Genomic DNA, 13,433 nt, shown 5'->3' with positions numbered 1-13,433 from the left:
GGATCAGATAAGACAATAAGTGGGCAATAGGTGTAAGCAGCAGGACACAACCTGTACAGCTTGGTGCACAAGCCAGTGCTGTCGGTCTTCTTCTCCTCTCCTCCTTAGAACAGACTTAACGATTATACAAATAATTTAAAACTCTCAGTTGAATCACAGTTCTAGAATGCAAAGCCCTGTTCTGCCCCCAGCTCTGCCAGAGGCATGTTACACTGTATTCCTGCTGAGGGAAATATCTGCAAAGTCAGTCTACCACTGGGAAGGTGGGAACACCCCCACCTTCCCCCCCCCCCCAAAAAAAAACACTACCAAAAAAAGGAAAAAGAAAAACAAGACTAGCTGAAGTATCATACTGATTTTGCTGTATTTCAGACCCTTAGGGATAGGAAGGAAGAAAGATTTTGAATTATATATATAAAAAAGTCCCAGATGAAACTGAGTGCTCAAGTCAGCAAAAATAACACAAGTATCTACAAAAAAACCCAACTTCCTCCAAACCCAAGAAATCTCTGATTACAGATAGCATGCTCAATATGAGCTTATTCCGAGGCTCCTGAGAACTAGCAAATTAAGCCATAACTCATACTTAATACTTTCTCCAGAAAGGTGATTTTTGAAAGTGCCTATTTTCCAACCCAGTAGTCCGTAACGCACAGTAAGTCCAATTAGGATTTCAAAAAATGCTGAATGGAAGTAAAGCTTCTAGCATGTAGAAAACACGTTAGTTCCAGAGTACACTGCGAATCAAGCAGTCATTAAAGCTCTGTGCATCAGATGCAAAAAGGTACCAGTACTTTTAAGTGGATGTCTGCACTGTGCCAGGAGCAGCAGGGGGTAGAGCAGGCACAGCCGAGAGCAGCTTGGTACCAAGGTTCTTGATGTCTTGGAAAACAACATTCTATTAAACATTAATTTTTAAACAAAGTCAAGAGCTTTATTAAACAAGGAAGCAGCCAAATGAGCATGGCAGATCTTGTAGAAGTACTGCTTAGGGACCCTGGAAACCACTGTGCCCTGGAAGGCACGATGGTGATGGAATCGCAGAAGAATCGCAGCAGCCCTGATTTTCATTAGTCAGCCCCTTATGCTGCCTTCAGCAGCACGTGTGCATGTCCCTGTACATACCTTCCACAGAGAGATGTATGGATATGCTATATATAGCTTTATGATTTTTTAAGTTCTGGAAGCATCCCTGTCAGCCCACCAAGAAGCAAGGGACCGTGCTCTCTTCACGACAGCACGAAGTGTGCCCATGAAGATTGCTTCTGCCCCCAAATAAAGTAAGCTCCAGGCTGGGCAGCTCTGTAAAGGCCCAGACTTATCACCTTTATGAGACAAACACCACAGGAAAAAACCCTGGGCTGACTTTGCTGGTCTTACGCTGTGTCCACAAACCCCACCAGGGCACAGGCTCTGCTCCATCTTCCCAGGACAAGCCCTGAATGTCTCTGTGTGCTCAGCAGGTTTCCTCCAGCACTCCCAGGAGATCTGACTTACTGACTGCTTTCTGTTCCCAAACTGAAAACACAATGGGGACTACCACAGAGAAGAGTTCATGTTCCTCCCTCACAGCAACACAAAGCTTTAAGGCTGACAGGGCCTCAGGACTTGCAAAGTTCTCTTTTGATTCCACATCATCCTTATTAAAACCAGAAGCTTATAATGGAAAGCACAGTAATATCTTGTTTCCTTCAAGAAAAGCTTTTATAGCGACTGAAATATTGAACTGAATTGTGAAACCCAGAAGCAATCCCACTACGTGGCAAGGGCACACTCAATATATGGGCCTGGAGGGGTGTTCAGAGCCTTTTAGACTTGTTCTGCAAAAAAAACCAGCCAGGTCTTGCTAATATGAAAAAATCAGATTAAGCAACAAATAGATATCGCTTCCCAAATGTCACAGAGCCTCAGTGAAGCAAGCCAGCTTGTCAGCAGTGAAGCTGCTGAAGCCATGCTCTCTTATGGCCACCACATGAATCCCAGATATTCCTTCTGCTGCACATCCCCTGTGGTCTTGCTTGCGTTTTGCCCCATCCTCCATGCCTGGGGAACTAAGGAAAGGGCAGAATTCAGAAAGAAAAGCCAAGGGAATCCCTGCACATTCAGTACTCTCTCTTGCAGATGGAAAAATAAAGCACATTTTTGTGATAGCTGATTAGGGTTTCTGTGCTGCAATGAGAGCCATCTCACTGCCCACTCCTGGGAGCTGCTGCATACAGTCTGGGCTTTGTGGAAGTGTGTTCAGTCACCCAAAGCACTCCCGGGATTATGTTTGTAAGAGGCAGGTGAAGCAGAGATCTCAAATATCTTCTCTTAAACAAGGAAACATTTGGGCATTTTCTGATAAAAAGCAAACGGTGAAAATTTGACTCTTGTGCCAGGGAATACCTGACCCAGGAAGAAGACCCTATTTCATACACTCTAAGAAAAGCACAGAACGCCAGGCTGTTTGCCCAGACTCACCCCCAGTGATGACACTGCAGCCTGGAAGCAGTTAAGTGTCTGAATATGAAAGTCAGGGATTACCTACAGGAAAGTTCAGACAGAAATCCACCAGATTCAAACCCCTCAGGTGAGGTCGAGCGGTCTGAGAATTCTCTCTCCCCCTCCCTATAATATATTGCTACACGGTAGTCTCCAGAGGTTCCTCTGCTGGCACTTGCACAAGCAACAGGGAAAGGCTGACAGGATGTTCTCAGAGAGAGAACAGTACTCCACTGTCTTTCAGTTTATTCTGCCAATTCATCAAAGTCTGGGCTTTGAGGCCAAGAAGAAAAATCTCTCATTTCTTCCTGTCGCTGTTGAGGTTGGGGCAGGATAGCCTATTTGCTTTGCTATTCATGTTTATGTAGCAGGTGTCCAGAGCAAGAACAAAACCCCAGAGATACTTCCACTATTTTATTTATTTAAGATTCCCTAAAATGTTTATGCATATATATAATATTTAATTAAAAATATATTCTATAGCATCATAGAACCGTTCAGGTTGGAAAAGACCTTAAAGATCATCGAGTCCAATAGCTCAAAAACAAATACAGCTTCGAATCTTCCCCCTCTTTTTCTGTGTATATGCTTTACTACTGAATACCTTCCCTGAGCTGCTGGTTCAGGTTGCCTACAGATTCAGAAAGGCTGGTCCATTTGTGATTACTGCATTCAAGATCTTCCAGACAAGAAAGAGCACAGAGATCCTAGCTGTTGCCCTGGAACACAACCCAGTCACCTGGGCCTTCTCTCAAGGAGCACAGCACAGATCAGTGAGATAACAGGAACGGCTGGGCCACTTACCTGCAATGACTCTTTCCACAGCATATTCAAAGTTGAAAGTATCAATGGATTTGTGACCTTCTCTAGCAGCATGGAGAGCAGCTTCATTGCATATATTTGCTATGTCTGCTCCTGTTGGCAAGAGTGTGTAAGCATTACATCGGGTCTGTTATATGACAGACAGATAAGGCAGAACAGATCTGGAGGAGGACCTAAGGAAGTCACACAGCCTGCGCTGCAAGCTCCTCTTTGTTCCTTGGGAACAGAGAGTGAATCTCAGCCATGGTGTTTACGTTGGATTTGAACAATACAACTGCCTTGGCAGTGAGCACGGTGCTGCCATACAGAGGACAGAGTTCAGCAATCAATTAAGAGGCTAAAGCCAAGGCTGGCTCTAACAACGGGGGAGTGCTGTGGGCAGTCTGGATTGGCATGGGCTGCTGCACTGTTCATGCAGCAACCACACAAACCTCTGTGCAGAAGAGAAAGAACATCTGTTCTGAGTTTGTGTGTGTGGGTGATGGTGGTGGGGGGCTGCTGAAAGAAGTCACGAAGAGGCAGTGCGCTGGGGCCTGTTAGAGGGGAAACCCAGAAAGGATATTCCAGGAACTCCACATAAACAGGAACTCTGGAGCCCCTTGCTCAGCAATGTTTAAAACTCCCAGGGACTGACCCTGGAAGCAGGCTCAATGCAGGAGCCAGAGCTGTCCAATTTCTACTCCAACAAATGAAGGAATTGCTATTCCTTTCTCCTATCCGCTTCCCTGGTAATGCCTATCAACACAGGTGTTTTTCCACATCTCAGCGTGAAGTACAACACCTTATCTTTAACAACAGCTTGGAGAAGAGCATAAACAGGAATTAGGATCCCAGGCACTTGTAATAGCATATTTTTTCCCAGCCTCTGCACCTTGCTATTCCCAGAGATTGCAGGACACTGAAAATAGCCACAAACAATTGCTCATTGCAGCTCCATTCACGAGGGAGCCGATTAGGCTCTCCCTGTTTAAGCAGAAAGGAAGATTTTAAGGGAAAGAGGGGGGAAAAAAAAAAAAGAGCCCTTGAGACCAAAATACCCTCTTAAACCTAAGCTACTGAGAAGCTTCAGGTAGCTGAACTTGCAAGCGTGGCAGGAGACAGAACGGACCCTCAAGGATACAAGATGTCATACCACTGAAGCCTGGAGTCAGCTCAGCAAGGTGCTGCGAGTAGAAGCTGGCATCTTGGATCAGTTTGAGACCCTTCAGGTGCTGCTCAAAGATCTCTCTTCTCTCCTGCGAAGAGCACAGAGTACTTACATAACAGTGAACGCTTGAGCCCAGCAAGCTTCCTAACATGGCAGCTCCACTGCTCCCTAAGGCAGGGAGCAGAGGAAGAGCCAGACCTCTGGCAGCAGGGACAGTGACACTGCCAGCAGAGGGCAGGGCTGTCCTTGCAGCACGTCAGTTCTACAGGAGCCCTGATAAACACCCAGCTCTCAAATTCAGAACAGATGTACGGAGGCTTACCGTGAGTCACTGCTTTCTCTCTCAGGGCCGCTCTCCCCTTCTAACTTTCACTCTGATCTGTCTTTTAACTTTTCTCTTACCATATAAGCACTTGCAGGAAGGAGCTCAGGATGCAGCTACCTGCTCCCTCCTGCACTGCAAGAAAAAAAAAATCTACGAGCTGCTTAGCCTTCGACCACTTCCCAGACAGAGGTGGGGGTGAGCTGACGGCTGGCCAGCAGCCAAAGAATGACTCATTCAGCTGGCCCAGGAGATCCTGATTAAAACAATGGGCTCAGTTGCCAGGGTTTTTCCCTTTCCTCCTTCAGGGCAGCTGCAGAGTTCATGCTTCCGGTGCCAGATTGTATCAGGCATTTGAGGTATTTTAACTGAAAACTCTGAGGATGACAGTAAAGCACAGATGGGAGAAGAAGAGACTGTGCTGGCAGAGCAGACAGACCTTCACTGCAGCTGAGCCTATTTCCAAAGCTCCACTACAAATGTCAACACAGTGGACATGACAGACTCCCCTAATAAATGGATTTAAAAAAGCATTCAGAAGGAAAGTCACTTAGGCTGCCTGAAAGAAAATGAGGAGCTTGATGAGGAGAGTGAGGATGATAAACCTACAAGACAAATGGTGCTCAAGGCACATGACAAATTGAGTTTTCCTCACACGAGCCAGCTTTGCCAATTAGGTGGCTTCTGATTTCCTGGAGAGAAGACAATAAAGTTCTGCATCTGCATGGCAGAGAACCTCACAGAAGAATTTGCTGCTGAGGTTCATATACTATCTCTATCTTCCCCAAGCTCAGCTGTTGCCAGGCCAATGAACTATCAGGGACACTTTAGTCATGAACACTACGAAAAGGACAGGACAGATGATGGAATATACCTGGAGTGTTGGAAGATCAATAAAGATGTGTCTGTCAAGCCTGCCAGGTCTCATCAAGGCATTATCCAAAACATCAGCACGGTTGGTGGAAGCCAGCACTATGACGTGATCTGTGGTCCCCATTCCTGTAGCAAGACAAGTAAAAACAAAAGTGAAGGTTTTCACCATCACAGAGACTTCCTTGCAAGCACAGAAAGGGATGAGGCAGGGCAGGATGCAGAGAATCTCTCACCCAGCTTTATCACAAAGGCAGAATGCATGTACAACATCCTTTGGGGCAGCTGAGGCTGAGAAAGCATCCTCTTCAGCAAGGAGCACAAGGCAGGATGGAACCTCTCGGGTCACCCAAGCCACTCCCCGTCATTGTGGGCATACTGAAATTCCCTTTTAAGCCCCAGGTTTGTTTTGTTGGGTTTTCTTTTGCCAAATTTTGAAATTGCTCCAACCGGAAACCGGAACAGAATCTGTTCTTATGAGTTCAGACACGCCTGCTCATCCCCAGCCTTAAGCCAATTCCTGCTTCTTTAGTTCCAGTTGTACAATGTTTGTTAGCTGAAATAGCATTTTCCTCCCCGGCATTGCTGTGGAAAACCCCTTCAGCTTTCATTCACTTTTAGCCTTCAATCACAGACAGGCTACCAGCATCACCATGGAAGGAACAGGCTTTCTTCTGACCAAATGGGATTAACGCAAAAATACAGGACATAGCCTTGCCTCTCAATCACAGCATGATTTGATCTGCATCTTTTATCACTGAAGAAGCACCCAGGCACACTGCAGACCAGAGCAGCGCAAAGACCAACCCTGCAAAACGTACACCACAGATATCATGTAGGCAGGGACAGAATGTGACCAAACAGCTTCGCAGTGATGATTAGCACGAACTAGCTCAAGCCACAGTCACAAGGTTTTGTCTCCAGGTCTTAAAGATGAAGAAAGCATCAGGAATTACAGGCTCTGTGACAGCAGCCAGCAGTACAGAGGCACCAAAGGCAGACAGGGTTTCCTGGGAAGCCAGAGCACAAACAGCTGGAGGAGGGCAGGAAGGGGCAAGTGGTTGTGTCGCTTGGGTGGGGAGCCAGGGATGATGTTGAATCACTGAACCACACTGCTTATTTATTACATTCCACCAGGTGCCCGGAGGCCTCTGGCTATGAGTCACCTGCTTCCAGCAGATTCAGCAGCCCCAGCACTCGCAGCCTTCCCAGGGAAAGGACGTGTTAGTCCCGTGTGCTTCCCCCCACTGCCAAGTCACACACTGCAGAAAGCAGCTCCATGCACGTAAGCTGGGTGGGTTTCAGCTCTCTCCAGCTTCGCCGGAAGAGCTGCCAAATGTGTCAGCGTACAAGAGCTCAGCAGAGAGATTAAGGTTACAGGTAAGTCAGAGGACTGGCTTTGTCAGCTTGCACTGTAGCAAACCTCTGTTCTTCCTCCTTGCAGGATGCTGTCTAAATAAGCTCATGGAGAGGATGAAGCTGACCGTTCTTCAGGTGTGTATTACACTGTGCTCTGGAGTGTGATAAACAAGCAGAGAGACTGGCAGGCACTTGGAGGATAGCAAGCTTCATTCACACGGCAGGATTAGATGGTACAGTACATTATCAGCTTTGCAGCCGGGAAAGCTCGACCTCAAAATAGGTCTGACTATTAGAACGAGTATAATCACAACAGAACCACTGAGTGCATCCTCCTCACTGCAGCTTCTGCCCCACTTGCTCTCGAGCCTGCTTCCCAGCAGTGCCAAACAGCTCCAAGAAATCCACAGCAGCAGCCTGAGTCACATCACGCCTCCCAGCACGATGTCACCTGGCACGTGACAGGCGCTGGCTTCCACAGGCAATGAGCAGTCATGAGAACAGGCTACAAAAACACCACCTCAGCCACGTCAACAAATTAAAAACAGCTCTGAAAATTCGGCCCGAAGAGAGCCTTCACATCTACATCGTTTACAACTTCAGGCACTTCTAAAAGGAAATGGAGAGGGTCCAGTTGAATTGCTGAGTGCACTCTCGCCCACTGACGCAGTGCATTTGATAGGCAGCTCGTCTGCATTGTTAGCCATTCATTCAAAAGCATTTCGGACATCATTTGTGTATAAGATCATTGAAAAAGGGGCCACCATTGTGAGGGAAGCCACAGGGTCACAAACCCGCACCCAGCACAGACAAGGGGAGAGGTCTGAGGACTTCAGAGGACTGGCTTGCATCTTTATTCACAAAAGCACAGATCAGCCCAGGACTGACAAGCTCCTCGCAAATGCATTCAGAGCAGAGGAGGTATTTGGGTCACATTCCTCTTCCGCTTGTTTGCGATTTGTGAGGGAAGATTCACTATTCAGCACAGGCACCTGTTCTGACAAAGGCTGGAGTACGAGTCGCTCTGGTTTTTAAAGTCAGCTTTTGTACAGCTCAGCCCAGTCCCTCCCCTTCTCCCACCCCGAATTCTGATGCTTCCAGAACACGAAGCATGCTGTCAGAAGGAAGCGGACCGAGGTCACTTGTAGAAAGAGCACAACTACTCTAAAATCTGCATACCAGAATTAGAGCATCAAACTCCACATCTCACCCCTTCCAGCTTCGTACAGTCACTTTTTGCCTGGTGTCCTCACCATCCCTCCTGCAGCAGGGGTTCCACTTGGCTTCTTCCTGTACCTTACCTCTGAGTAATTCTCATTTGCACACACAGGCTCCGCAATCACTGCTAAGCTGATGATTCACAGATCTACTTCTGCACTTGATTTTTCTCAAATTATCAGCTCAACTCAGCTCTGTGGTGTTACCTTGCAGATGTTCAGCCTTTAATTCAAGCTTAAGACAGTGACAGGAGAACTGTGACCTGCCATTTCATCAGAAACACACACAAACCCTCCACTTATGCCTGGGTAAACTCTCCATCTCCTTAAAATTCACTTTCCTCCCGAGAACTTTGTTTTGTAATGATGGACACAGAGGTAACAAGAGGCACCTTCCTGAGACAGCATGCACAATTAGATAGCAGTTCAATAACACAAGCCAAGATCACTGTTTATGCATACAAGCCAACAGTAAGCCCATGATGCTCACACTACCCTGACAGCCTTTGCCAGCTGTCTCTCATCTGACACTGTAAACTCCTCAGGCTATTTTTTTTAATGTTTGATAAAGCATTCAGCAAGCGAGGGACTTAGTACATGATCTGTATGAGACAAATTTATAATCATGAAGCAATACCCATTTTAGAATAAGCTAGGCAGCACACAGTACAGAAGCTGTTTTTTCTCAAGGACTCTTAAAGCATACACTAAGGATAATACTTTCTAAACTCACTTTTGAATGACTTGCGCCCTGATTTTTTAATTGAAACTCGCCCAGAAAGCAACACTCTAGAAACAGCTCCTGATTTCTGCAGATCACAGGAAGTCAGGCACTTTCATTTCTAACAGAGATGTGGATTGTACTGGCCACGCTTTCCTGAACACACAGATGGGCCTCCATCTGATTCAGTGGTAACCTGTTGTCACTTCACCCTGCAACTGTCAAGAGGGGAAAAAAAAACAAAAGCAAGCTGGGATTGCTGTCCTATGTGTTACTACAGGCCTTTCCATTGAGACACTGCTATACAGATACAGCTGTAAGCAGTTACACTCACTCCAAATATGTTCACATGCTTGGCCACATTACCTAAGTTAGTGCATGTGCAAAGTCCCAGGAAACTGCACACATGTATTTATAGCCATATCTGGTTCTACACTGCATCATATGTTTCACGGATGCTCCTCTGATAACCAGATTTGTGCCTGGTTATTTAGGACCCATTTACAGATCACACTGCTCCTTCCAGAAGCTCCCTGGCACCTGGGCTGAGGCAGAGAGGCCTGGAGGATCTCTATACAGCAGGACCTCTATCCTGTTTGTACAGCGCTGTGCTCCTGCTTACAATTTCTTCTCCTCCTGCAGCACAGGCAGAGATCCAACATTACAGATCATCTTGCGTGCAGTACAGAGGAACATTGATGCTTTCCTGAAAACACTTTACAGATCCTAGCTTCCTCCCTGAGAGTGGAAGGTTCACTCCATAGCAACCTCCAGAAGCAGCCAGGATCCTCCAGGATGTGCTCTGCTTCAGTAGGGCTGCACCCACTGCTTCACTGTAAAAACAGTAAAAAATATATACATGTCTGGAGAAAGAGGGATTGTCTTAGTGCAGAAGTTCTCTTGTGAAGAGTCTGATGAGGTAAGTGCCACATTTATGGTCAGCCAAGGGAAAACAGCCCTGTCCCACAAAACAGCAGACAGATATAAACACGTGCTGATCTGCAATGAGACTTAGGTCAGGGCTGCAGGCTCTGACAGAGTTATGACTAAGAACAAACAAAGGATCGTTCTTTTTGGCATCTGTATCTGAGAGAAGGGTTGATTCCATATGCAGTACATTCGGAAGTCATCCAGAAGAGCGGCACCTAACCAGTTGTTTGCAGAGCTTCTCCCTCCCACCTTAGATAGGCATCCTGCAGCCAGGCAAGCAACATGAGAAGAGGCCAACAGAAAGAAGAATGAATGCATTTCACTGCATGCACCCCTCTGAGACAACTAAACTTCAGCCCTCGGCAGGCTTTCAAACACTACCTGTCAGACAGAGTGTAGCAGGTATTCGACAGCATTTAGTGGCCAGCTGGAACTAAACATTACCAGCTGAAGACACTACTGTCCTCGCTGCCAATTCTTTCTCTTCCTGTATCTCAGCACTATAAACAGTTCCTTTCCACCTGACAGTGGGAAAACACTCCTGAACTGAAGCCATTCCCCACAGTATGAATCTTTGGAGTTGCTGCCCTCTGCCAGCCTTGATATCTAGCGCATGTTTTCCATCAGTTCTATTAGCAGGTGGATACTCGTGTGGTTACTGGGGCGAATTCACTCTGAATGTGACATTACATTCTCTTCTGACTTGGCTGTTGGAATACAGTCATAAAAATAGCTCATTCAAGGTTCCAGGGTTTTTAAGTTTACTAGATGTAAATTCACCCAGCCTTCAGGGCCACGGCCCTTCCCTACAAAGGGGTCCCAAACACAGTTCTCACTTGTCACCCAGAGGGTCTTTGAACACAGACATGACCAAGTTGTAGTGCTGAGCTTATGGACTGAGCATGCAAGCCTTGCTCCAGGGAATGCAACGTTGAATACTTTGAGAACACTAAAGAGGCATGGCAAATTCAAACAGAACGACATGCCCACATCTTCAAGGTAACAACGGCTCAAATGCCAAGAAAGAAATACTGACCATCCATCTCCACCAGCAGCTGATTTAAGGTCTGCTCCTCCTCAGCATTGGCAAAACCAGATACATTAGTTGAGCGCTTCTTGCCCACAGCATCAATTTCATCAATGTACACAATGCAGGGTGCACGAGCCTGCGCTTCTCTGAAGAGGCTCCGAACTCGTGCAGCTCCAAGACCTACACAGAAAGAGAAGAAATCAGCTTCAAAGCTAAAACTGTTAGCTGTAGAGCAGGAATCACAGATCCAAAAAGGCACCCAATCCTGACCAAACCCTCATTGTGTGACCCCTTCAACATGCCAGACACAAAGAACTCCTATCTGAGCTCCTTAGATACTGCCCGACATGGAGTAGAGGCAAGTTGGGGATAATGCTTTCAGGTGGAGACTGCAGTTTCCCTCTGTAAGAAGGAAGCAACTAGCAAGTCAGAGAAAACATGTTTCAGGTACTACATAATTAACTATCTGCTATCACTGAAAACCTTTTATGTTTTCAGCAGAAATACCCAACTCATCCTTCTCGTGCAAAGAAATGAGAAAACTCTCCTTTTTGAGGGATGCAGACAGCATTCTCCAAGCAATCTCCATTCCCTCCCTCCACAAAGCTTACCTCCTATCACCTCCACAAATTCAGAGCCCGCCATGGCCAAGAAAGGCACCTGTGCTTCTGTGGCCACTGCCTTTGCCAACAACGTCTTCCCGCAGCCTGGTGGTCCAAGCAACAAGGCACCCTTGGGCACTTTAGCACCAAGCTGAAGGTAGCGATCAGGATTCTGTAGGAAGAACACAGCTGTGTCAGATCCTCAGCTCACATAACACATCTGCACAAGAACGTGGTTTTCCAGAACTTCTTGACATTGTTTTCATCCTGACCAACCCTGAGCTCGTAACAGGAGCAGCCACATCTGCAGTCTGTTACAGAACTGGAAATAGAGATTGAGTCATGTTGATCACAGCAGAAAAAAAAGTTTCCAGCTTTTTTTAAACAAAGGCTGCTCAGTATCACGCATAATAAAGAAAATAAATATTCTCTCCTCCCCAGGTTTACCTTCTATCCCAGAAAACAGGCAGTGTTTGCTTTGTTATACCTTTAAGTAGTCCACAAATTCTTTGACTTCCATTTTTGCCTCGTGCATTCCTGCTACATCCTTGAAGCCAATCCCTTTCCCGGATTTTCCATCCACAATGGTGAAACGAGCCATTTTCAGCTGATTCTGTGGAAAGCAGCACAAGTACTGAAGATGCTCTCTGGACAGCTTGCTTGCTATTCTGCAAGCAACAGCACAGGTATAGCTGCCCCTAACAAAGAGCATTACAATGCCCACCAATGCACTGCTGTTAGTTACTAACTTCTGCTCTGGAAATACTTCACAGCCAGACTGCTGACTCAAGCTTTACTGATCAATATATTGTTGGGAAGAAACAAAGTAAACCTGCAGTAGTAGTTCCAACACAACCCAGCTCAACTTCCCACGAACTGAGTAAACATACTTAATAAAAACACGTAGGATGCCCCAAACCTTAATTAATATCCTCTCCCCCAGACTCGAAATGCTCTGGTCCTTAACACATCCAGGACAGGTACAGTTTTAAGGAGTATGTATGAATTGTAAATAACTACCAGAAGTAAATAAATACCAACACTGCCTTGTAAATGTGTGCAAACAGGCATTTAGCACCAGTGTCCAATGCCATCAGTTTCTCCTGCAACACAACCCAGGGACAGAACTGTAGGCTCTCCAATCAGACAGGCACCACATCTCAGCCTCCTGGCGTGTGTTAAGCCACAGTGACAATCAAAACAAGGGTTTAGTTCAACACTCTGCTAGTAACTGCTCATTATGTCCTGCTGAAAAGAGTTACTCGGGATTTTTTGTTTGCTTTGAGAAGAAAGTTTATAGCTTCTCATGCCTCAGAAACATGTTTATCCAAATGAAGAGTTGAACATGCAGGGCCTTGCTGCCCCACTTACCCAAGGGCAGAAATGAGTCCTCAAGGCCCCCGTTACTCAGCATTTCTTTAAACTATTCTCTTCCAAGCAGCTGTACCCTTTGTATAAAGAGAATCTCAAAGCCAGAAGAGAACTTCAGAGGATATTGAGTGGGAAATCCAACAAGGGACTGAATACACCACTGTTTTCACCCCCAAGTCCCTGCGGTCGATACCAGCACACCCGGGGCAGATTTCTACACAGTTTCATCAGCTGATCCAGGCAAGGGAGGAGGGTAGGAAGAGATTTAACTGATGTTGCAAGTGAGCCATGTGGCGTGAGGGGAACAGGCCAACACATAATGAAATCCAGAATCTGAACATACTTTATAAATTGAGAATTCATTTTGCAAAAAGCAGCAATTCCTACTCCTGGCTGTATGGGAGGCATATTGGCAGGACCCAGTGAAAAACACCATCTGCAGCTGCAACTCATTAACGAGCTTTGAAAATAGCAGAGCAAACTGGACTGCAAATTCACTGAGCTCAGCCCTTCCTGCCATTGGGGAAAGAAAGGGCCTCTACTAAGGCCTGTTACTGT

General features: G+C 46.3%; 1 protein-coding gene and 1 long non-coding RNA gene across 3 annotated transcripts in view; one reads left to right on the top strand and one right to left on the bottom strand.

The window, feature by feature from the left end:
- Positions 1 to 13,433, bottom strand: part of SPG7 (SPG7 matrix AAA peptidase subunit, paraplegin) — a 30,772-nt gene that overhangs the window by 5,084 nt on the left and 12,255 nt on the right. For both annotated transcript variants that reach the window (XM_031615518.2, XM_031615517.2), the window contains exons 7-12: positions 11,992 to 12,117; positions 11,514 to 11,676; positions 10,909 to 11,082; positions 5,650 to 5,774; positions 4,439 to 4,541; positions 3,289 to 3,399 (exon numbers count right to left, since the gene is read on the bottom strand). In XM_031615518.2, the coding sequence (XP_031471378.1) occupies positions 3,289 to 3,399; positions 4,439 to 4,541; positions 5,650 to 5,774; positions 10,909 to 11,082; positions 11,514 to 11,676; positions 11,992 to 12,117 (802 nt within the window). The remainder of the gene's footprint in view (positions 1 to 3,288; positions 3,400 to 4,438; positions 4,542 to 5,649; positions 5,775 to 10,908; positions 11,083 to 11,513; positions 11,677 to 11,991; positions 12,118 to 13,433) is intronic.
- LOC149916198 (uncharacterized) lies at positions 6,842 to 7,742 on the top strand. Its single transcript, XR_016470712.1, has 3 exons — positions 6,842 to 6,930; positions 7,090 to 7,237; positions 7,350 to 7,742. It is a non-coding gene; the product is annotated as an uncharacterized LOC149916198 (long non-coding RNA).

The sequence above is a fragment of the Phasianus colchicus genome, chromosome 13, assembly GCF_987193195.1.
Source record: "Phasianus colchicus chromosome 13, bPhaCol1.hap1.1, whole genome shotgun sequence".
Classification (NCBI taxonomy): domain Eukaryota; kingdom Metazoa; phylum Chordata; class Aves; order Galliformes; family Phasianidae; genus Phasianus; species Phasianus colchicus.
The sequence above is the reverse complement of the archived record's forward strand: the minus strand, read 5'-3'. Positions and strand labels throughout refer to the sequence as shown.